The sequence below is a fragment of the Aulostomus chinensis genome, chromosome 9 (genome assembly GCF_037954235.1).
Source record: "Aulostomus chinensis isolate RoL2024-O1b breed Wild chromosome 9, RoL_Achi_v1.0, whole genome shotgun sequence".
Taxonomy (NCBI): domain Eukaryota; kingdom Metazoa; phylum Chordata; class Actinopteri; order Syngnathiformes; family Aulostomidae; genus Aulostomus; species Aulostomus chinensis.
In genome coordinates, this window is record NC_141328.1 from 29,377,626 (window position 1) to 29,403,198 (window position 25,573).

At 45.8% G+C, this 25,573-nt stretch overlaps 1 protein-coding gene across 4 annotated transcripts in view; it reads right to left on the reverse strand.

Annotated features, from left to right (window-relative positions):
* LOC147256712 (ERC protein 2-like) overlaps nt 1-25,573 on the reverse strand; it is a 139,293-nt gene that overhangs the window by 94,829 nt on the left and 18,891 nt on the right. For all 4 annotated transcript variants that reach the window (XR_015117947.1, XR_015117948.1, XM_086214937.1 and 1 more), the window contains exons 5-7: nt 25,249-25,416; nt 13,869-14,036; nt 782-919 (exon numbers count right to left, since the gene is read on the reverse strand). Coding sequence is in view for 2 of the 4 variants with exons in the window: in XM_086214937.1 (XP_086071063.1) it covers nt 782-919; nt 13,869-14,036; nt 25,249-25,416 (474 nt within the window). In the remaining 2 variants the exon portion in view is untranslated. The remainder of the gene's footprint in view (nt 1-781; nt 920-13,868; nt 14,037-25,248; nt 25,417-25,573) is intronic.

The following is a 25,573-nucleotide window of genomic DNA, read 5'->3' on the forward strand; positions in this document are numbered from 1 at the left end:
TGTTCCAATGCCTTCAGAGGTTCTAGAGATCCACCCTTTCACTCCTAAATTCCTTTCTTCAGAGGCTTCTATCAGACCTTCACCTCCTCCTTTCTGAGCTTCTATCCTCCTCCTGTTCTATGGATCACCCCCTCCCAACACGCAGTAACATTAGAGACAGAGACTCCTCCTCACTCTGTGCTCACCCTTGACCTCCCCCCTCACAGTGCCTTATTCTACTGTTTTCACATGGGACCTCATCTAGTGTGGTCCGAGGTCTATAAATTACAAGGAGTGCACTAAAATATGACAGTGAGTCCCAGTCAGGCACGCGGTTTAATTAAGCCTTACGCCACATTCCATACCAGCCAGCTGAGAGCTTTGCTCAGCAACACTTGAATTACTGCTGCTGTGCGTGTCCACTTGTACTTTACATCCATGCTTGTCCGGAATCTTACTATATTTTGTATGCAGAGCAGATTTTACAGGATTTTATGGGATCCATCATTATTCCCTACAGTTGTTGCTGAGATGGCAGTGAAGAATCACCAGAAAAGTGACTTTGTAGGTGTTATGGTAAAAAATGTCATCATTCCAAGCCTTCAGACGTCTGAGTGATATTTTGCTGCTGTTGGTTTTAAATTCCAGACTTGCGGCCAGAAACTTTGACCTCTGATCACCAAAATCAAATCCGCTCATCCTTGAGATTTCTAGCCAACAACGAAAATCCCTCAAAACCTGATTTACTCATCTTGTTCACAAGACGCAACCTGCAGACGCCCCCCCCCCCCCCCCCCCGTACCTTCTCTGACAGGGCCTCCTCCAGAGTGGCCAGCGCTGTGTCGGTGTTGCTGGAGTCAGTTTGGAGCCCTTGGACTCTTTCTCTCAACCCACTCAGCTGTTTGTCCTTATCCTTTAACTGTTCCAACAGGTTCTCAATCTGAGACAAAGACAGAGGCAGAGAGAAGCGGGGCGTCAGATTAATCCATGAGATATCATCATCATTCATAGAGGGGAGAGTAAACCAACCAACAGGTGACTGGACTGTTGTGAAACCTTTTGTTGAGATGTTTTTGCATCACTGTAGCCTGGGTGTGAAAAACAGAGGTTCTGAGACACCCCCTTTGACACCTGAAAGCCTCGTGGAATATCCTGAGGGGGTCTTTGTTTTTCACTTGCAATGAAAACGAGATGTGTATTTTAAAATCACAGTGTCCATGTATATGACAAAACTTCTAAAAAGCTGAATCTGAAAACAGAGAAAACAGAGAGGAGGCTCCCGGAGGTATCGTGGGCCGCCCACGACAGCCCAGGTCAGGGATCCACCTCCAACTGCCGCGGCTTCACTTGATTATTTCCTGCTTGACCGTTGATGAACCCACTTGAAGTGGTGGAGGGAGTTGATTTGTCTTGATTAAATATGTGGACCCCATCATCCCCAATGAGATGATAGAGGGCTGTGGCGGGCCGGTCCCTCTTTGCCCCACTCTGTTGGGTATTTCTGGTGTTTGCCAGCGTTGCCAGTCTGAGCCTAAACACAGCAAGAGGCCAGTCTGACCAAAGCAGCCTCAGAGTCAGTTAAAGACTTCATCAACCCAAAGACTTCACGACTGTGCCTCTGCATCTGCCTTTCTGTGGCTAACCTCATGTCGCTGAAGTGGCAGTGTAATAGCCAGTTGTGGAGTTCAACAGCCTTTATCTGATGAACAACCGCTAAACACACACACACACACACACACACACACACACACACACACACACACACAAAACACTCGCAGATGCAGGACACAGTCTAAAGTAATGTGACTCAAGAGGTTTGAAATCAACTTACAAAGGGACGACACATCTGGTGACAGGACACGATGACACGGTGACTTGTGGCTTATCGACACTTGCACTCATTACATTCCTTTGAAATGTGCAGAATATCTTGATGAACAAAGTCAATCAAGCTCAGGCTGGAAAACCTCGACACCCTCTTTGGCTGTTGCCATGTTTCCAACCAAATGTCTCTTCATCAAACAGACAAAGCACCATCCAGTCACTGCTGCCACGCATTCGTGCCACATTTGACCCAAGTGGTCCTTTTTCAGATCAAGGGTTGTGTTGTACAAAAGAAGGGAATAAGCACTGAAAAGAATCCATTATCTAATGAACATCAGAATCCAATAAAAACAAGAAAAACACTTCAGGCCATGCAGAGACCACATTTTACTACGTTGTCGACAGGATAAAAAAAAACCTCCAGTGTGGTGAATAAGCTGCATTCCCGTCATGGGTACATAGACAGATAATGTTCAAATCTCCACAACTATTTCACAAATGAATCCAATTAGACTGCAGACTTTGGTGTTCCCTGCTCTCTGGAGGGCAGGAGCCAGGGTTCAGGGCAGCAATATTAGCTTTGATAACGGAGGGAAAGCAGCAGGAGGGGGTGGGATAAAGCAGCCCGGACCCTTCAGCAGATCTTGATAGGTTAATGACAGTCATTAAACAACCAAGCAAAAGGCCCTGATAGGTCAGTCCACAAGCGATAGGGGCAATAAACCCCTTCAGGGAATGATGGGAAAGCTTCACACGACCATTGTCAGACAGAATTCTCACGGTAATCGGGAGGGGATTTTAGGGTGGAAGCCAATATGGGTGTCTACATTTATTTGAGTTTGTTTCTCAAATGCTGCAACTGGATTTGTAAGAGCACACGAGAATCCATCCGACCAGGTTCCAAGTCGCTTGTGTCTGTACCGATGGATGTAGGAGTGTGAAAACTACAAACATGGTAGCGTACCCAATCTCCACATCATTGAGAACTACTGAAGGCTGACAGAGTACACAAGACTGATGCTGGAAAATGGCTTTTTCAACACACAGTAAACACAAGAGGAAGTACAAACTTTGGCCTCTCGCTGCGGCAGTGCAGAGGCACTGACACGCACTCAAACACATGCATATGCACTCACGCACACCCTTGCTCCCTGTCCCCGTAGGTACCACAGAGCCCTATTTCAGGCCAAATTGAGCATATCACTCCTGGTCTTCGATAAATGACTACATTCCTGACAAGGCTGAAGTTTGCTTTGGCCTGTTTGCACAAAATAACAACCTCCCAATGAAATATTTAGCCTTGTCACAGCCTTCTGTGAAATTATCCAGAAAAACAGAAAAACTTGAGCAATCGGACAAGTGTGAGTCACATGAGTCACGGATATGGGAAAGAGGGCAAGGAATTCTGTCAAACGTCTGGAAGGCCAAGCTACCCCTCAGAAGAGAAACGTCTTTCGTGGACAGGAAAGTTGCAGGGCAGCCGGGTGCCTTTTTTGGAGAGGGGGCCTCCTTTCCAGTAGATTTTGGTTGTTATGATGAGAAAAGCAGCCATTCATTTTATCTCTCAGTGAATGAGGCTACTCCAACTATACCACACACACACACACACACACACACACACACACACACACATAAGCTTTTATCATTACACTGCTGTGCATAACCCACCCTCAAACCATACACACCTCCTGCTGCAGCAGACCACCTACGGGAGGCAGCTACCATGACTCTTTGGGCCAGACGTTGTGCTGTGGACTGTCTGTCCTCTGGACGTCTGTCACAATCATCTCACACAGACAGACAGACACACACACACACACACACACACACCATTTATGACCTCCCTGTTTTGACTCTGATAACTTTATCAACAAGCAGAGAGGCCTGGAAGAGGTTCCTCAGGTTCCCCCTTTTCTTGACCTTCACTTTCCATGTTCTATCAACAATTGCGGGGGAACGTTTTCAGCTCCAAAATGCAGCTTGATAGTTCTCCAGCACCCTGGGCAGCTGTGAGATGTGGAGGTCTTGCGTGTCATGGTTGCTAAAGTCAACAGATTCTGCAAAGCAGTAGTAAACTCATCAACATGTCATTGACAATTATTTCTCAACAGAAAGAATGCAGAGAGGCAAATAGTGGCTTCCACTGAAGCACCTAACGGCAAAAAGTACTTCATATGTACAATGTGTTTTGATCAATTAATAAAACTTGTAGGTGCAAATGAACTGAGACTTTCGTCCGACCATAAAAGACAGGAACAAGTCATTGAATCAACATGAGAGATAAATCATTGAAGTGGAGGGAATTCAAATTCTCAAATAACAGCCAACGACAAACATAAATGTAAAGTTAAAAAGTTAATAAAAGTCGTTGTTCAGTGGACTTTGAAATCCATTGCTGTCACATTGTGGTTACGCTTTGTATCACGATGAGTACAAGCTGAGTTTTAAAGTAATGAGAAGGATGTCAAGGAAAGAGTATCGGGCCCACTGCCTCTGGTTAAAAAAAAAAGTGATCTAAAAGCAGCTTGTTCCGGAGGAGAACCACAAACCCGGTCGACCCGTCTGTCTTCCATCCAAACTAGAACTCTGTGGCCTCCAGAAGAATCATTTCTGCAGAACACAAAGGAGACCAGTGTGGAGCGTGACCACCATGAAAATACAATCATTCGTATTTTTAAAACTCCTTTGGACCAATAAAAATACCAAACAATAATTGGCCAGCCTTTCTGAAAGGCAACTCATTTCTCTGCCCTTGTCATCGCCTCTGAAAATATGATGGGGACAGTAGTAAAAAGCCAGAGACCCTGGCAAGGAGATGAGAGCTTGTGCGTGCGCGCGCGCGCACACACACACACACACACACACACACACACACACACAGACGAGCACACATGGATACACAGCGGGACAATAACCACAAACTGAACAATATGTAGTAACACAGTGTGTACTTCCCCAGAGAAATCTAGGTCACCGTGAGAGACAACATGGACGGAACATCATCATATATCAAACTGCACATAAGTAAAGCATGTCCACATGCACAAACTTTACGATGTTTGTGTGCTTCTGCTTGTGTTTATGTGTGTGTTACATAGTATATTCCAACTTGTACACCTGCACCAGGGTCTCATCTCCACTCAGCTTGTTTAACACAGACTTCCTCCTGACCTTCCAAATGTCATGAAGACCGTGACCTTCAATAGCGTGGAGGAAGAGGGGGAGGAGGAGGAGGCAGAAGAGGAGGAGGAGGATGAGGGTGTGCTTGTACTTCGTTTAACCCTCCAACACCTCTCACCTTCATCACTGCCAGTAAAACAGAACTAAAACACCAGCAGACTGAACTGGAACCACTAATACGGTGTAAGCTGATGCCCCCATGTGGTCATCTGCTGCCACTGGATGACTCATCAGTGGATGTATAATGTGTGCGCGCATGTGTGTGTGTGCGTGTGCGTGTGTGTACGCAACACAGATGAGCACACCACCACCACCGAGGGCACTCGAAGCCTAGACGAGCTCGTATCTGTGCGCTGTGACTCAGCAGAGATGCCGTCAGCTCTCTTAAGTAGCTCTGAGTAAAGAATAATTACCACTCATTAACATGTTGGCTGGTTTACAGACTAAACTCAAGTAAAACCACCATCATAGTAATCAAGGCTGAGTGACGTCCCACCGGAACGTCTGAACAGCTGCTGAGAAGGTGAAGGGATAAGCTGACACAGAATGACACAGAATGACACCTCTTGACCTCAGATGACCTCCTGACATCATTGTTTTTGCTTAGTTTTTACTCATCCGTGATTGTGCTGCGTCATTCTGGCCAATGACCTCATAGAATGGTGAAACTGAGGGGAAGAGAGGGTGGCCAAAAGAACACTGGTCACAGTCTGCAATCATCTACACTTTTCTTAATGAGAAAAAAATAGAGGTCATTCTTGATTCCCATCACAGGGGAGAACACAGTGTTCCTCCAAGTGTTCTCGCGTGTGTCTGCTGCGCAGGGTACAACCATGCAAACGCCCTATGCCCTCAAGCACAGGCACGATCACATGTTGAACCAAACAAGCAGGTGTTAAAGCAGGAAAAAGCTCGATTAGCAGCAAACAAAAACAGATTTTATGGGTGATTCGCCATGATTATTACCCACACCTGAGCTCCCACAGCAGCTCGCACTCCTCTAATTCAGGCTGCTGCTAACACCGGCGCCTGTTCTGTAACACAAAGAGCTCCTGTGTCCTCGTCATGGAACACAGACTTAGTTTGAACGCACAAGCACACAAACGTACCTACAGCAAACACACAGGCAACTCATGCATACAGCGAAAGATATGATAAATTACGGTGCAACTTTGGAAACACGACCTGAAACTTAAGAGCATAAATTCAAGGCTCTAATAACAGGGTTCCTGCAGGTTTCAGCAGGTTCAATCGAAGACCGTTAAAGACCCCTTTGAATACGATTTAAGGGTTTTCTACCAGGAACTGTAACTGCTCCAGAACAATGCTGCAGCCTGGGCGTCCCTCTATCACAGTTATACACATCTTGATGAGCAGTCAAGTTGTTTAGGACTTTAAGGTCTCTGATGATCAAAGTTAAGATTCGTTTGAGGCCCTGCAAGCCTTCAGCTCCTCAACAGGAAAAGGTCATCACAGATGAAATCACTCAGACAAAAATGATGAGTGTAAAAACTTGATCCAACTATTTCCTTGACTTTGTGGCCTCCTCCAGCACCACACACACTAACAAGTCACACATAGAAAATATCTACAAGTTATTACCTTTAATTCATGTAGAGTTTACACATATAATCATGTGAATAAATAAGAATAATAAATGTAGATGTACATGCACATTTTAATATGAATGCAGACAAAAACAAGCAACCATGTTCATTTGTCTAACTAGCATGTCCTGGAAATGCAGTCCTGATCCCTGAGGAACTCACACACGTACACAAACACACACTCACAACACACGTACGTACAGACACGCAGCATCGAGAGGACAGCAGTGAGACAGACCACGACTCTTTCGTTTTCATGGTGGTTTCTGCTGCTGGAGCATCAGGGGTCCAGCAGAGCGAGGCTCTAGGTGAGTGTGTGCGCTGGCCAAGTTGATCCACGTCCATGTTCTTTAGACTCAAGACCGTATCTCTGCCCCCTCAGCTGTGGAATGCTGCAGTGATTGCTGGGTAATTACCCTGACGCTTTTCTGCTCCCAGCACCATTAGTATTAATTCTTCTCTTTTTTCTCTCTACTTTGGAGAGAGGGAACCCCGCACTTTGATCTGGTAAGAAGGAAGGAAGAAAGAATGAGCAAACAGTCTGGTGTGTCACGCTTTCATTGCCTCTATAAAATTGTTGACAATGAAAGAACGAACCACACAAAACCCTCTTATGGAACGTTGGGTCACTGAGGCTCTCGATGCCTGACCAGGATCCTCTGTGAGAAGAATGTTTGGAGCCACAGATGCAGCCAGCACTTCTCCACCCTTCAGCACCTGCCAAAGGCCTTCCACAGGTGTGAACCCGGTCAAGGCGAGACCAGTGGGACTGCTTGTCGTATGCAGAAGAAGGCTGATTACTGTGTTCACTCGGATTTTTGTTGACATCCATGTGGATCAGAGCTGGAGCTGTGTGTACAGCGGGGTCATCTGACTTGGGACTGAATGGCAATTAAACCCTTTTCCATTACAGACGAAAGCCAGATGTTCGAGAGCATTAACTGGTATTCTGGCCAGTGGGATAGAGTGGCCACCCAGTATGGACCAGAACACAGGAGTCTGTAGCTTCTGACCCAGCTGGTCAGGTGATCTTGATCTTAAAGAACAAAATCGTACCACTGGACTGCTGATAGGTAAAGAGGTCAGCTTGAGTTATGGCTTGTGTCCAATCAGATTGAAATTTGTCATCAAGAGGGGAAGTTCTGAAACAAGTCTGGTCTCATGAAGTCAAGCGCAGGTGTGGTCAGACAGAAGATGGACTAGCTGGAGCCTGACCAACTCTGACTGATGTCTAACCTGGCTCCAATCAGCCCGCCTCAGGCTCTCACCATTAACCCTGGCTGATTGCTGATAGGACCAGTGGGGGATGGGGGGGTCTCTCACAGCCTGTTTACCGGAACCTCCCCAGCTCCAACGGGCTTATCTGTGGCCACCTCTCAACACTGTGATTGGTCACATGGAATCCATTAGGATGAAAGGCATTGGTGGCCTCATCAGAGATCTATCAGCATCACACACGCAGAAATGTACAAGGATCTCTCTCTCACTCAACACACACACACACACACACACACACACACACACACACACACACACATTCTGACTTAATGCTTCAGATCTGACAGTTTACGGCCAGAATTGGAGAAATTCATTAAGTTGGCGCATTTTGAATCGAGGGGTAATTAAGAAGCTGCAGGACATGGTAAGAATCCTGGTCTGGGTCTGTGTTTTGGGGTTCAGAGGAAAATTTATGATCCTGTTTTGTTGACTCCATGTCACAGTCTGTATCGTGCAGCCTCCTCGCTGGACGTATGTGCTCACTGAGAGTTTCATAATTCATGTATGAAAACATACCACACTGCCTGTGTCATCAGCATTGAATGTTGCCTTCACTTTAACATTCAATGCACTAAAATTCAAGGTTTCCAGTTTTAGACATCCGGTCAAATACCAAGGCAGCAGTGTTGACACGTAGCTTTCGATGATTCATGCTACCGACACATTTCATTCACAAAGCTCTACAAAACGCACAAAAAACACTGTGTCAATGCTGGACAAATATTTTCCTTTCAATCAACGCGCAGTACTTCCCGTCCCTATCCATATGCATCACATTCAACAGTGCTGGGGCTGTTTTGGGGCGGTGTGTTAAATATGTGGGAGGAAAGAGAGGAGAAGGTCCCTGAAAGTTGTTTGACGAAAATAAAGCAAGGATAGATCAGTTAGCAGAAATGTGTGTGAATGTTAATGGAGAACAGCCAGAAGAAGATGCATCCATTTATTAAAAACTGAGGAGTGTCAGCTCATAAAATTATAAAACACTGAAAGAGGAAAGAGCCGCTGTCCGACGTGGGCGGAGAAAAAAGTGAAGGGCAAGGGGGGGGGCATGCAGAAGGAGGAACATCTCTCCTTTTCCTAACAATCAAATCGCTCGCAGTGTCGATGACACCAGACCAGAGCAAGTGATGACAGAAGCTGGAAAAGGGTGCCCTGCAACAGAGCCGGGTTCTCACAAGTGTGTCCAGGGGAGACCTACGAGACACTGGGATAGCTAACAGAGACCCTTGTGTACAGGCCATCCTTTTATACACACACACACACACACACTTACACATATATGTCCAGCGCAGCCAAAGCAGACGTAACTGAATCTCCTGTCTGCGGTTGCTATAGGGAGGGAACCTGATAGGGGATACTATACTTCCATGCACACAGCTCGGCTTTTTAAAAGCATGAATATGGATTGAGATGACCACAATGTTTGAACATGAATAACACATGTATGCCAAAACCACACCACAACCGGCTCTGCGAATGTACCTCCCACAACCCTACACCCCCCCCCCCCCGCCCAGCAAAAGGAAAAAAAGGAACCAAAAATGAAAAAATAAATAAATAAATGCATCATTATGCATTGGTCATGGTCACAGAGACCAGGCGCTCCAACAGAGCTCCCACTGTTCCGCGTTGTGATACACAAGACCAAAAACGTCCACGCAAACCTGGCATGTGCGTTTTCTTGTTACATTTAAAGACCAGCTGCTCATTATTCTTAGTTAAATTCAGCCTCGGACTATTAGGATCAACTAACCTTCAAACGTGCTGACATCATGGTGCCATGCTACAAGTCACGTGACTGTCCGACATTCCTCATATTCTTCAGGGGCAGAAAGTAGGGCAGCTGGGAGTGACACATTCTGTAAGTGAAGACAGTCTTTGCAGTGGTTCACGAAGACATTTTCCAAAAGTATCAGGACTACGTGTGTCCCTGTTGTGACCAGAGTTCTATCTGAGTCTCGTTTGTCCAGTCGTCTGGGGTAAGGATGGTCACAGCCTGTCACCCTCGGGACACGCTTGTGTTCACACCTCGTTCCTCATTCTGATATTCACTGTCTGTAATTGTGCATAACACCAGGAGTACACCCCTGGTGCAGGTGTTGACAGACTCATTCAGTCTGCTTTTTAAAACTGAGATGTGTGACAAATCCTTCAGACACTCCAGACATAGCAGCAGCCTGGATTTAGCTCGATCGTAGCCTGCTAGCACACAGTTTATCCAAACTCTGAGCCAAAAGTTCCGCTTTTCCAGAGTAACCAAGATAAATACCAAATACCATGGCAACAAGAGCCAGAGGGAGGAGCATCGCAAACATGTCCAACATCATGGAGGTTACACAGGGAAGGGTGGCGTCGGGGGGTAGAGGGTTTAGCACCACGTGGAGATGAGACCTGATGCACCTCACCTGGGCACAAAGGTCACGCTCAGCTTTGCCATAGATCCACTACATTTGGACAAAGTGAAAGTGGCGTTCAGACACTGAAAATAATTTAAAACGACAGTGTCCCATCTAATAGCTAATATCCATGAGTCGCTTCGGCTCCAGCCACTCAAGAAGCTTCACTGGCTTGTCCAAGTGAACTAAACCACAAACAGAAAAATATTCAAGTGAAAAGTAAGACATCAGTACACAGAAGATAGCGAGCTTAACGATGAAGCAGAGAATTGGCTTCGTTGGTAGTGAGCTTGTCATCATAAAAAAGTGGAATTTAAAACCCCCAAACTGTCCAACAGCCTGACACACGTCTGTGTTTGTGTGCGTTTTTGTCTGGTAGAGATGTTAACCCTTTTCTTCAGTTGGGGAACATATATAAGAGATTAATAGCCCCATAAACTCTGTCGAGCAGCTACAGACTACAAAACCTTCATCACGGTTTCTCCCTCGACCCACATTCAGCAGATCCCTCGAGAACATCTGTCAGATCTAAATGTTCTAAGTTTAGTGAGTTAAATGCACCCTTGATATTAAGATGCGCAAGTTTCAGGAAAAAGCTTTATACCAACATGGAAAACCTTTACCCGTGTGTGTTGTGTGTGTGTGTGTGTGTGTGTGTGTGTGTGTGTGTGTGTGTGTGTGTGTGTGTGTGTGTGTGTTTACTTTATAACTGGAATGCAAAGACATACAGAATGAGACTGGGAAGGAAACAAGTTATGAATCCACACTTCCCTTCTCTCTTGTACACACTATGGATGGTGTAAAGATGTCGTTTATAGGAGCTGCTGAGACTGGAAAGTTGGACCACACATCACACACACGTACACCGTGTAGCTCCAGTCTCGTCCAAGTGATTAGAGGAGATGTACTTTGTGATTTACTGTGTGGCTCAGACATTGCAGTAATTTGGACTCCTGGTTTACTGAATGTCATTAATGTCCTTCCTTCAGCATCCGCCATGAGCAGAGTTCACAGGAAATACGATCTGCTGCAGGTCAGTGCCAGACATTGTAGTTCCTCTGCGTTGAAAAACTCTTCATTTTTGGGAGTAAAAATGGATACAAATGCAATTGGTGATAGTTTGAAGCAGTGAACTTTCATAACTTGATAACTGAGAAGCTATTTTCTTTACACAGTCTCCTCAGCTTAGAACACATCAGCCCATTGATGAGGAAAGGACGTGCATTTGCCACGTGGAGCTCTTCTTGGTGGTAAGCACCTCTCTGGTTAGAGCACAGAGTGGCGCAGTCCTCAAACCTGGCAGTGAGTTGGCAGCTGTGGACATCCCAACCCTCGTCTCAACGTTGATGAGATATTCAAGTGGGTTTATTGGTTCAATGCCTGAAATAAATCCTGTAATTTGGGGTTTCAGACCAACATTAGATGTAAAAACATTTGGTTCAACAGCATTAAATACACAGGTATACTTATGTGTCTTAAAAACTGCAGTTTCTAACAAGTGGCTTCACAGGACTTCAGAAGTTGACCTTGACAGAACAGCAAAAATGGAGTCAGCGTGTCGCTGATGTTTGCGTATTTAGTGTCTACACTTCATTCATGGACATTCTGTTGTTTAACAGAACTACAAGCAATTTCCGTTTGGAACAGAGCTCATTCCCTGCAATGGTTGAAGATCCAGCATGAAAATCCAGTTGGCTTTCAGTTGAGTGAATCCACCATGATGCTATCAACATGTCATCCCAGGAAGTCCCTCTTTAAATCACATTTAAAAAACGCTGCTCTGATCATCTTGCCGCGTTTCTGGTGCTCAAACTTAATTGAACAGTTATCATTCACTTGGACAACGTGCAGAGGAGACATCCAACTTTAACATGAAACAATGTGATGTTCTCTGCTTCCCAATAACCGATAGTTTTCTTTATCAAATTCTCCCGTTAGGTTCTGAGGACAGAAGATCTGATTTCAGCTGTAAACACGCTTCCTCCTGTACATCCATCAGTTTACAAAGCTAAACGGATCTTGATCATGTCGCATCTTCCCCTCCAGACGAGCCCCTGTGCATTCACAACAACGAGCAGAGAGATGAACCAGCAGCCGTTTCACAGAGGCAAGATCTGTCTGGACAACAAGCATCTGGAGGAATAATCAAGGAATGTTGATTTATTTTCAATATTGTTAGATCCACAACAGAATCGAGGAGATTCTGTTGCATGAAGCAGCAGGACGTTTTCATTTGCTGTGGCAAAGAACAGAATGAAAGCACGAATGCAGGCAGAAGCCAAAACACTGAACAGGAAGCACAGAAGAATCTTTTGAGGAACACGTCAACAAAGATGAGAGAAGAGCAGGGAAAAAAAGAAAAAGAGAAGGAGGTTTTACAAAGAGAGGGTGCTGAAACCATTGAAAAGAGGAAAAGCCTCCTTGTTGAGAAGCACAACATGGATAAATAAAGAAAGTCTCAGAGCAAAATGAGCTTTTGAAGATGAGAAATACGCCATGCATGAGGACAAGAAACCCATCACGGCAGGGAAGAAAGAGATGGAAAAGACAACAAGCTCTTCAATTAAGAAACAAAGTGATATGGAGAGGATGAGCGATGCTTGTTAGGAGATCAGACGACCTCAGCAACATTCTTCATACCACAGAAAAGAATGCCCCTGTATGCTCAGATTCCCACTGACTGTCTCCGAACAGTTTAGGCCACCATGTAACTGAAGAGTCAAAGTTTGAAAACTTGATGAAAATTTATCAGAAATGCAATTCAGTCATTAATTTCTGGGTTCTAAACAATGTCGTAAGTGTCAAGAAAAACATGGTTAGCGTTTGAGCCTTCTACATTTACATCGTGTGCGTGTGTGTGTGTGCGTGTGTGTGTGTGTGTGTGTGTGTGTGTGTGTGTGTGTGTGGTGGGGGGGGTTGGTGGTGGCAGGGACATCTAATATGAGGACATGAAAGCAAACCAGGAAGTTGAGCAGGGACCTTTATGTGTGTGTAATTGGTCTGCAGAGGAATTACCAGCGTGAGCACCACAGGTGGTCACAAGCCTGTGTAAAATGCTAACCATATAAAAGTCATTAAGACTGTGCAGGTGTGTGTGTGTGTTCGAGTCAGTCAGCAGGTGTACAGTGTATGGCACCTTGACTCGGAAAATGACTTCTTGTCTTAACTATGTAAAACTACTGGAGGAGGACTAGTTAGGGTTTCTATGGTACGTGGAGGTGGAGCCTCAGTCCACTGCAGTGGCGAGTCGCTAATCTGACCTCGTCACTTGAGTGTAAAAGTTTGCAGTGTCATCAGATCTAAGCAGGGAAAAACGCTGTTTCGCTCTTTTGATTGAACGGCTCAAGACTCTTGCATGAAATGATTCACTTGGATGTTGTTAGTTTTTGTAGCTGATCTAGCAGGAGACCCTTGACTGCTACTGGTGCAGGTTTAGGGCCTTGACTCAAACACGTACTCTTTATAAAAATACTCATATAAAAATGCAACTGGGAAACTTCTGAGGTTGTGAAACAGTCAAAAAGTGTGTCCATCTAATGTTGCAAAGATCTTTGATCAAACCAACTTCAAAATGGTGTAACATTTACACAGACACTCAAAATACCTTCTTCTGGAGGACGTTGACCTTCCTCTCCTTGACATCCAACATGTCTTTCATGTCTCTGATCTCGCCCGTCAGCGTGCTCTTTTCATCCGTCAGGTCCTGCAGCTGCTTGGTCTTCTTAGTCAGGAACTGTTCCTTCTCCTCCAAACGCACTCGCAGAGCATCTACCTGGAACAGAGCCAGAGGAGACGCTCAGGTCAGCTCAGCTCCAGTGATTTGATGAACTGTACAACCACTGAGTCCCCTTGCTGCTCTGAGAGGATACCAGCTGATAAGCTCAGATCTTATGGCTGTTTGGGCTTTTGAGCTGAGTCTCAATCTCCACCACTACCTGCCTTCATACAAGAGATGAAAAATGAAAATCCCGGAGCCTGTATGTTGATGCGTTATATTCTTTACACTATGCGACTCCACCAAGAACAAACAAACAAACAAACAAACGGTCCATTTGTCAGTTGAAAACACTGAACTGATCCTGAGTACTTCTTCCAACATTGGTTGGTGGTACTGTAGTACACCAGAAACACAACAGGGAGGTTTACTAGAGTGTACTGGATCACAGCCAGGCACTACCTGCCTGAGTGTGTGTGTGTGTGTGTGTGTGTGTGTGTGTGTGTGTGTGTCTGTGTGTGTCTGTGCGTGCATGTGTGTGTAAAATAAGAGACAGCAAAACAGGCTGCAGGCAGACAGAAGCAGCATTAGAAGCAGAGCAGGACCTCCAGGGGCAGGTAAGATGGTAAAGTATATCTCATATTGCTCCTCTGGCAGAGAACCAGAGTCCAGTACTGAGACCTGTTCTGTCCCCCTCCCCCTTACACCCACACACACACACACACAAGTATGTACCGAACATTGCAAAGGATTAGTGGTGTCACCTGGTGTGTGTGTGTGTGTGTGTGTGTGTGTGTGTGTGTGTGTGTGTGTGTCCGTCTGTCTGTCTCTCCGACCCAACCTGGCAAGTAGCAATTTAGCAAGAATGCACCAGAGAGGCCTGAGAGGAAATCCCTGCTGTCTCACCTGCAACGGCCCACTAAGCTGCAGGATGGTCGTATAAAGACGCCCTGCTAATACCCTCTAAAAGCACTCAGCGCTGCCAGAACCAAGAAACCCAGGGGAAACAGAGATGGGGAGTTGAGGAGGGATGGATAGAGGGGTAAAAAGGTGAAAACCAGGGGGGAGATTAACTACAAATTGAGAGAATGAGGATAAAGATGAAACCCTACCATATCACTGTGTTAGAGTGTATTAACACTGGTGTCACCGGCTAAAACTGCACCAGCAGGTCAGTTACAAGCAATACTGTAATGACTTTATCACCTGGCACACATGCTGAGATAACAGCTCACAAGTCAAGGTGATTAACCTCCCTCTTCTTTTTCAATTTCCTCCACAATTTTCCTTTTCCTCCGGTCCCCCTCTTCTCAGTGCCCTCCTCTGACAACACCTCTCTCTCTCACACACCACCACAACAACTGCTCTTTCAACACTCCCTCCCTGCAGCCATGTTCCAAACTCTCCAGGAGTTTTCCCAGTGCTGCTCACAGATGCTCGTCATGCGGTGAAAAAGTGATGTGTCAGAGTGAGAAAGCCTCACAGTCCTGAAACTGGCTCGTCTCTGAGACAGACCCACATTTGCGAACAATGAATATGTAGCTTTGTGCATTTCAGTGTGAATTTGTATGTGCGTCTTTGTGGGACAGATAACATGCATTAGTGCCTCAAAGAAGAAAAAAACGAGGTTAGGGAGTGAGGTAAAGGGGCCCACTGTTGTCCTCTCTGGCCCAGTTCGAATCCAAAAGGGACCCCGGAGATTTGAGCGAGGCACTCCTCTGAAGAGATGAATTAAAAACATATCTACATCACCCCATCTTCCCCAAAACCCCACTTAGGCCTTCCAGCTCCTCACTCAGCACCATATCATAAAAAATGACCTTGATATGTTTTCAAGATTCTGTGGTTGCAGAAGTATTAATTCTTGGCAATATGTGGTAGTTCTTTGAATGCATGCAGTCTCTGAATCATAACCACTCAGCAGTGTGCATGCAAACATACATGTATGTGCACACATGTCTACCTCCAATTAAACACGCGCACATGCATAAACACACTCGTTCTCTTCCTCTTCTCTTATTCTTACAATGACAGCCAAATGTGGATTCTGGACACTGGTTAGCAAAGTAAAACAGAGGCCTAACGAAAACAGCTTCTCTGTTTGTCCTCACCTCCCTTTTTCCTGCCTCACATTTCATCATAAAAGTTTTTCTGGCAGGAGAATCTGCAAAGGTATCGGGCTCAACATCGGCCCTGGGCCGCAATAAACAACATGGGAACCATCTGAGTAGACCACAGTCAAACAGCAGAACTAGAGATGATGGAGAGACCATAGCCGGCCGAAACCTGCGGACGCTTACGTACTCATTCAGTAACTGTTGCATTCTCACTTGGATACAAGCTCACACATTTGGGAGACCCGAGGACTAGACGAGCACTTGAGACGTGAAACCATCAGCAATGACTTCATCCACGAGCTGGACTGGTCTCGTCACACGTCCAGCTTGTTTCTAAAAGTAGTGCATGATGTAACTGTGTATTTAAACAGGAACACGAGAAGCACACAGACATGTGTTTGCTTAACACCTCAGACATCAGAGAAGCGGCCTAATCAGCTGATCTGAATCACTGGGGTGGTTCAACTGCTATTAGCGGTTGATGATGGTGACGCTAACTGCTTAGAGTGAGACGAGGATGAAGGTGGATCACTTGAGACAGTGACGTCCAGAGCTACAGACCCCATGAGTGACAATACTGGTTGGATGGTATTGGATCCACTGGTTCAACTGGCGCAGTCTGAGGTGGTCTTTAACTAGTCCCTGTGCCTCCTCCTCCACTGCGGGGGTTACGATGGAGGACCTGCACCACGTCCACCTGCAGGACTCAGACAAGCAGATCGTCTATGGCATCACCCAGGCATGCAGGTGTACGGCTGCTGCCAATCTGATCGGAACAGACTTCAAAACAGTTTCTTCCCACGAGCTGTGAGCCTCGTTCATCCAGGTATTATCTACGCAGCTTATCCTGCAAAGGACTGTGACAGGCTGAGCCAATCCCAGCTGGCACCGGGCGAGAGGTTGGTACACCCCGGACAGGTCGCCTATCTGTCAATCAAAGGGCTGACAGATAGAGACGGACGACTCCTGGCACTCACAGGGAAGTTTAGAGACTTCTGTTAACCCAACCTGCATGCTTCTGTCTGTTGAAGGAAGCCGGAGCACCCGGGAGAACCCACACAGGCGTGAGGAGAACACACAAAGTCCACATGGAAAAGATGGCAGGTTTGAACCCAGAGGCAACAACAAACCGCTGCACCACCAAAGAGCTTTGAATGTCACTTCAACTAACAAAACCACAATAAAGTTCAGAAATTCCCAGAGTGGATCCGATGTCTGAACTCATGTCTGTGTGGGATGCTGCAGGGTCTCCACACAGCTGTGTCAGTTATTCACTGCTCCGGCTACACCACATCCAGCCTGCCTGTATAAATACTGAATGGGTAGCCAATGGGCTTCATTTATTTAAAGTTCTCTGCTGTGAAATGAATCATCTAAGTTTATGACACACGAGAAGGGCATTCTTGAGAGCTCAGACCTTCGCCAAGGCCAATATGAAAAAATGCCATTTTTCTCTACATGAACTGGATGTGCCCCAAAATGTATCAGCTACTTCCTTGACTGGCCACTTGGCCACGCCCCTCGGCACTTTCATGAAAATCTCTGTAGTTTTTGTATCATCTTGCTGACCAACTGACAAACAGAAGGATGGACAAGGGAGAAAACACATGTCACAGTATTTCAATCCTACCGATTTCTCAATGAATTACTGACAACTACAGGCTATTTAATTCTAAACTCATGCGAGACCCCAAAAGAGTCTCACACACACACACACACACACACACATCTATAATCACTGACAGACCCTGCTTATTGAAAGAAAACTGACTTACACACACAGTGAAGAAGCTGCCAATTGCTTTAAGTTTTATTTTCACTTTGACTCTGATATGTGAAAGAGACCAATCAAATCCAGCTCTTAGGGTAAACATGGCTACCGTGGGTTGCACCACCTCACTCATGGTGCCTCAGCGCCTGACTGGGGCTGCACACCAGTATGAAAGAGAAGCTTTTTTTTAACTCAGGTGCAGTATTGTGGTGTTAGAGGAAAATTCCTGGCCTTTTACTTTGGAGTGTTGTTCAGCCCGGCACCTTACATTGAGGAACTTCCCTCACAAAGATCGAACAATCGGTATTTTCCTGATGAGCCAGCACAACCCTTCAGTTGATGTCAAGGGGTTGAGATTAATATGACTAAATTTGTGTGTGTGTGTGTGTGTGAGTGTGTGTGTGCATGCGTGTGCATGCGTGTGTATGTGTTTACAGGTGCCATTTTGAGATGCAATGTTACACATCATCAGAAAATGATGCACACATTTTGAGCTTGCTCACAAACCCTGTGCTGGTTGTGAATTCTCTCCCTTCTCACACACACACACACACACACACACACACACACACACACACACGATCTGGCCGTACCAGACATGACGACACCAGGGCAGATCTGTGCGGAAATGAAGGACACTCCCTGTCCTGGGGCTTAGGCAGGGTGTCATGGAGGTATGTCATCAAAGCCAGGGATCAGGCAGCAGTACGAGCTCAGATCGGGAATCATAGAACGGACAGATCGCCTAAGGGTCGGCTCGGGATAATAAGCGGATGTAAACTGCCTCACAGCAGGGCCTAGAGGGCGGAGTGCAGGGCACATTCTCATTGTACACTCTAACATCTGTTAATAAAACCATGGCAACACAGCTGTCTGCCCACAGGCTACAGAGGGAACAAGCAAAAACACAGATGTTGAAAAAAATAGACAAGACGGCGTACACGCACAGACAGAGGACTCCCAGGACTCACTGACAAAAGGATCTTTGTCAACCAGATGAATGAATGGGTTCTGCCAAAGCGTGAAAAGTCAATCATGCCATGCTGTAGTACTGTACCAGCTCATGCTCATGTGACAGGAAATGTGGGCGAGTATCATCACACTAACCCTCAGAGCTCACAGCTGGCCCAACTACCTCAATCCCCCCCTCGCCCTCCATTCATCATCATTACCTCTTCCAGTGGACGCATGCACAGGATACACACACACACACACACACACACACACGCACTTAAAAGGAAGAGACGCTGCGGGCGTTCCCCCTCATTAACACTTGCTCCTTCTTTGATTATTTTTTTCCTGATCATTTCCAGCACCGCAGCCAGTTGCTACATCCTGTTTCCAGTGAATCTATTTTCAGTCTCGAGTGGTTGCATGAAATCATCTCGATTTCTGCTCCATCATCAGCTGAAACGCTCTCTTCATTTTAAGTGTCTGTTATTCCACTGGTCCATCGAACACGCCGTCATGAAGGGTACTTGCCCACTAATGAGGAGAAACTTCTTAAGTCTATAGAATACCATTAACATGCAGGAATATCTCTGCAGCACCACAACATTTCATTTACAATAGTATTTTTACGTGCATAAGACTCCTGAGTAATACAAGGAAATAACTTGGTTAGCCACTTACGACTGCATCCAGCTTAGAGCTCGCTGATGTTGAAATGAAAAGTAAGCATTGATGAAGATACCCGACTTTCGCGTGTTAAAGGTGTGTTGGGAGGATTAAGCCTCCGTATGCTGGTGAACAGCTCTTGTTACCCTGGTGGGGTGCATTTAAGAAGCAGTGCATCTGGGAGGTGAAGCTCTGGCTATGAGAGTGAAGCTCAGCTTTAGTCGGAGGGTGTTTGACCCTGCATCCAGTCAACTGTGCAGATGCACTGTTTTTAAATGCACCCACAAGGGTAACAAGAGCTGTTCACCAGATACGGAGGTTAATCCTCCCAAACACACTTTAACACGGAAAGTCGGTAATTCATCAATGTTACTTTTCATTTCAAATCCAGCGAGCTTAAGTGGTGAGGAGTGGCTACCAAGTTCTTTCCTTTATATCAGCTTCTTCTGAACTTCCTCTAAAAAGGAAAGAAAACTATTATGTATTCTTGCATGTTTGTGTTGTGTGTCTTTGTGTCTATATGTGTGTATTCAATTAGAGGTTAAGTGGTTTGAAGGAAGCATTGTGACCCTGAACAGAGAGGAGCTGCGAGTACAAAGAAGGCAGAGTATTGTTTCTGGCTGTCTGGCTGGCCTCTGACTGCCAGCAGACCCAGCAGACCCGCCATCGCTGTGTGTGCTGGTGTGGTTTTATCTTCAGCAGGGAAACAAACAAAAGGTGCGTTCAAACACCTTCTGGTGGCTCAATCATCCCAGACATGAGGACAACTGACCATAAATGTCACTGAACATGAGCCATCATCGAGGCACAGCAGCCTCGCCAGTGTTTGCATGCAACACGTTTAGATGTGAATTCTGTCACACTGGCGTGGGTCGACTTCTTTGGCCAGGCACATATTTACATTTGCCCTGTGTAAACCATTAAAAGTCTCATCTCCGTTTGACCCCTATAACTCCACTTTATGGCTTTTCCACATGGCCTCTGAAGAACTTGCGGGGGCTTTACTTTGGACCGGGCCATGTTTGTTCTGGGGAGCCCTGATGCTTTGCTGCTCCCAAACCGCACCAACCCAGGAACCCGAGACCATGCTGTTGGGTCTGAACGTGAACTCTGTGGACCATGGTCACTCTGGGTCACATGAGGTCTTTTCATAACTGGTCTGCAACAGCCATGACCTGTGAGGTTAATTTTAGCCTGAAATGGAGCCAATCAGCTGACCGCCACCTTCGTGGAGTTCATAGTAGTCAGATTTGATTTGTCACACGCCCACTATTACAGCAGCAGCAACAACAGATGGAGAATCGGATGGATGGAGGAAGAAGGAGAACGTGAGGAGAAAACGGGGGTGTGAGAAGACAGATGGAGGCCGATATGATGAAGGAAGAGAAAATATCAACAGAGGGAACAAAAGGGAATGAAGCAGAAAGACAGAGCGAGAGCCAGGGAGCCCAGCAGGAGGGGGGTCCAGCATGTACCGTACGCTGGCCGAGACCACATTTGCTCCGCCTCACTACATATATGAACCATCAATCAGCTCAGTGAACAAGGAAATCTCAACAAATGCAGTCCAGCAGGGACCACAGCACACTGGGCCGTTGCATCACTCACTAACAAAAGCCCACATTCTTCCACATCCATCAAATGACTATTTCCTCCATTCTGATTTCCTCCTGTCACTCCATCTATCCTTGATTCTCTCCCACTCCAGTTCCTCTATATTCCCCCTTGTTTTTGCGATTCATCACTGTTGCAATGATTGATGCAGTTTATTCGACTCATTACACCTGAAGCTCAAAATCAAAACTCACTAAAGGTCCTGGCGGACGCACGGAAAATGCTGCTGACGGGAGAGGACGCCTAAGGTTTCAGGTCGTATCTGAGCCCGAAACTGTGAAGCACTGCAGAAGGAACACGGACGCACCGCTAAAGCTGAAGCTGCTGTTCAGCAAGCAAGAAAATATCATGTTTAATTTCAGTGTCATCGTGCTGTAAGACGCAGGGCCAGGTTGGGGAGCCCCCAGCGGAAGAGGAGTTGAGGAGGATTATATTTTATCATAAAGTAAAGCTGAATCTGACAGCCCAGCAGTGGCCGGTCCAATCCACCAATACCAGCCGTTTATTATAAAGCCACATGTTGTTCATGCAGGTGTAGTTTTCACCAGGTGAGTTATGATATTCTAAGGCTGCAGCAGATGGTTTCCTTCCTAAAGTCAAAGCAGGTTCTGGGGTTGTGGCCTGTTTGTGTCTCTGGCCGTTTAAATATGCAGGAAAGTCACCGATAGGTTACATGATCTGCTGGAGTAGAGTTACAGACCTGCATTGTCCTGACTGGGCCAGCACACACACACACACACACACACACACACACACACACACACACACACACACTGTACTGAGGGGTTCAGTTTCCACAGTCGTGGGCAGCACATGCTCACACACAAGTGTACACTCATCATTTTCCACATTTTCTGTTATCAGGAGAGGGTTTGGAAACAGTCCATAACTTTGACTGACAAAGAAGAACACTTCCATTTTCCTGTTCCTGATGACAAAGGCTGCTCTGTTCAGCAGCCGCTCTCTCCTCAGCGCCATCCTGATGCTAATTGCTTTTAGAGACGAGCATTCTTGGTTCTGAGAGTGGATTACTGTTCCTTTAAGCCTTTGTGTACCAATCACTGTCATTCATGATGAAAACCACACTGGTGCGAACGCATGTGCGCACACACACACACACACACACACACACACACACAAAACACACGCACACACAGAAACAGGAGTGGGTATGATAAGCCAGTTGTAACAATTGAGACAAAAATGGAAATATGATTTCTAAAGAGATTTGAAATGAACTTTGTGAAACCTGAAAGAAACTCCTGAGGAGACGTGAAGTCCTGAGAGGATGGCCTGATGGAGGGGAGGAGCCCAGTGACTGACGGGCAGCAGAGGAATGCAACTGTGCTCGTCCTCTTGTTCGCCCAAGATGGACACCCAAGCCCCCTTCAGCAAAGGACGCTGCCTCAATCACTGGAAAGAACAACTCAAGACTGCAAAAGAGGGTCAAGCAATCAGCACTTATGGTGTGTGTGTGTGTGTGTGCGCGTGTGTGTGTGCTGAATCTTATATATAACTGATATCAAAGAATCAAACCTACGATTTTACATTTGAATTTCAATAGTTTGAAGACTTGTGAAAGTATTGCACCTGTTGACAATATTACTGTTGTTTCTGACTGAGGAGGGATGAGAGAAAACTGCTGTAGAACAACACACACACCTCCAGCAGTGGAGTGTGTTTGTGTGCTGGCTGCTGACATCAGATCTCCACGACAGCACCGGCACCGGGATGTGAGGCCCCTCCGAGATACACGACGCTGCATCGTCACTTCTCTGACATCAGGAAAGTGGTTTCCAACAGCTTTTTGTTCATGATACTTTTCAGAGACACTTCAAAGGAAAAAAGCCATCACGTGGTCTGCAGTGAAGGATCAAATGCGAATAACTTTTTAAAAAACAGTGGAAAAAATGAGTACAAAAAATGCAGTTTTTGAAAAAAACAAATTAACTTCACAAAAATGGTCTGAGTGCGACTGTGTGTTTTTTGTTACTGTCATTGTGCAATACAGCAAGAAGAATATTTGCGGTGTTATAATGTGTAACATAACGCAGTGAGACACATGGCTGAAATACAAGGTAGGACTGCTGCTGATGCTGTACTGCGTTTTAAAAGATTCAGCGATGAGGAAGTGGTTTAAGAACAATAAACACTTGGAGGAAGAAGTTTCTACATCAAAGACTAACCACAACATTGTGTATTCATTTTCTGTAATTAATCAGCATGTTGCAACAGGAATAATAAATAACACATTTAGAATTTTTACAAGTTGGGAAGAGTAAAGGGAAGGAAAAGTCTGGCTGAAGCTAGTTTGATAATGACCAGCTTGAGTTTCAGCAATTCAGATGAAACGGTGAGCTGCTTGAAAATGTCTCGCTGGTCCCCAGCAGGCACCGCATCCAACAGCGGACCGACTTTCCTCAGCCACGGGCGGCTGGTGTCCCCACAAAATCAGAACTATGGACACACAAGCTGAAACACACACTCACGCAACACGACCCACAGAAAACTAGTCCCTGTAAGTATGATGCATTTGCTGCAAGAGCCAAAATTCCTTGCACATGTATGGACAATTAGGCCTAATTTTAGCCCAAATTACTTCCTGTAATGATGAGTGGACAAAGTTAGCAGGCTGCTCTGAACTGGTGAACACGAGGAGATCTGAAGTATCAGATCCAAGTCCAGAAAGAGATGGAGAAAAATGCTAAATGCTCCCCCCCCACACACACACACACAAACCTCCATCTTCCTACGCCAACACGCCTCCATCCCAACAGCAGTGATAAAAATCATTAGAGCTAAAAAGTTTAGAAACTTCAAAGATGAAGAGGAAGAGCTGCCAGGTCTCCCCGGGCCCCTGACCGCCCACTGACTGACCCTCCCACACACACACACACACACACACACACACACACACACACACACACACACACACACACACACACACACACACACACACACACACATATTAACATCCTTACTAAGACAGAAAGAGGAGGAACACGGAGGAAAAGGACAGGAGAGTCTACATGTGTCCTTCAGAAGGCGCAAACATGGATCAACACTACTGTAAATGTGCCAGTCTGAGTCTTAGACGACAGCAACTCTTCGCCACAACAGCTGCTAAAAGCCAACGCATAAAACTCAACTAAGAACAGAATGAAGAAAGGAATAAGGCCTGACGAGGTGCCCGTTATATTTTCCTGCATTCTCCAGGTAAAATCAAAGCACACTTTGTTCACGAACCATAACTGAGATCCCTGTGACAATGGTCAGCATTCTAGAAGGTTCTCCTCATCTTAGCTATCACTTTATTATCTAAGGACCGCTCAGCCATGAGCAACAACATTAGCATTGCGCTAGCATGTGTCAAATGCATTACATTCGCACAGATAATCAGTAAATATAATTTCACAGTACGTTAAGCAGCAGTATGAGCCCGTGATCATATAAACCTTCAAGAGAGTAAAGCGATCACATGTACTGACAGAATGTGTGTGTTAACCAGGCCTGCAGCACTGGATGTGGCGTGTGTGTTACGGTTGCCATCCTGTGGTGTCCAAGCTTCAGACACTGACAGCAACACTGACTTATCGCTGTCGTTCCCTCATTTCATCCACTCGTGGTGATACCGATCCTGCTGTTCACTCGCTTTACGCCTCAGTTTCTCTTTCTTCAGCTGCATCCAAGTCACCTCACTGTCATTTTAGCAAAAAAGGTGTCGAGAAATCTTCAGAGATTCATTGTTGTGACTGGAGATTGTAAATACAATTTTAAAAACTTAATTGTCAATAAAATATCAATTTAATTGCATTTAAATACATTAATTCAGCGTTGGACTACTTCCATCTTTTGGATATTGATAGTCATCCTACAGCCAGATTCCAGGATTCGCCCAGCGGATCTCAGACATTAAAATCACCTGTAATTCAGCAGACGGCCACAGACCAACTAGCACGTCGTAGCCCTCAGCACTGCTGCTGCAGCAACAGACGTGTATGTTTACAAGTGTTTTCCTGGAAGCTGGAGTGGCTCGCTGCCAACATGCTGAAAGGTTGTGTGTGTGTGTGTTTTTACATCTGTGGATTTTATTTGTGTGTGTGTGTGTGTGTGTGTGTGTGTGTGTGTGTGTGTGTGTGTGTGCACTGACCTCTGTCTGCAGCGTATTGGCGCGTTGCTCCTTGGCGTTCAGCGACTCCTTAAGCACCTCGATATGTTGCTTGCAGTCGGAGTTTTGATTGGCTAGCGTTTCTAGTTTTGTTTGCAGGGCCTGCATGTCCGACTCCTTCCTGTTCAGCTCCTGCTTCAGCTGCTCGATCTTAAAAGTCACACACACACACACACACACAACAATGTAATGTTTAAGTGATCACTGACACACCCAAGCTTTCACTTTCTTTAACGACTGATTTTCCTTGTAAATGCTGCACACATATTTCAGAATTCTGATAATAAAAGCGAGATTTCCCCTAAAA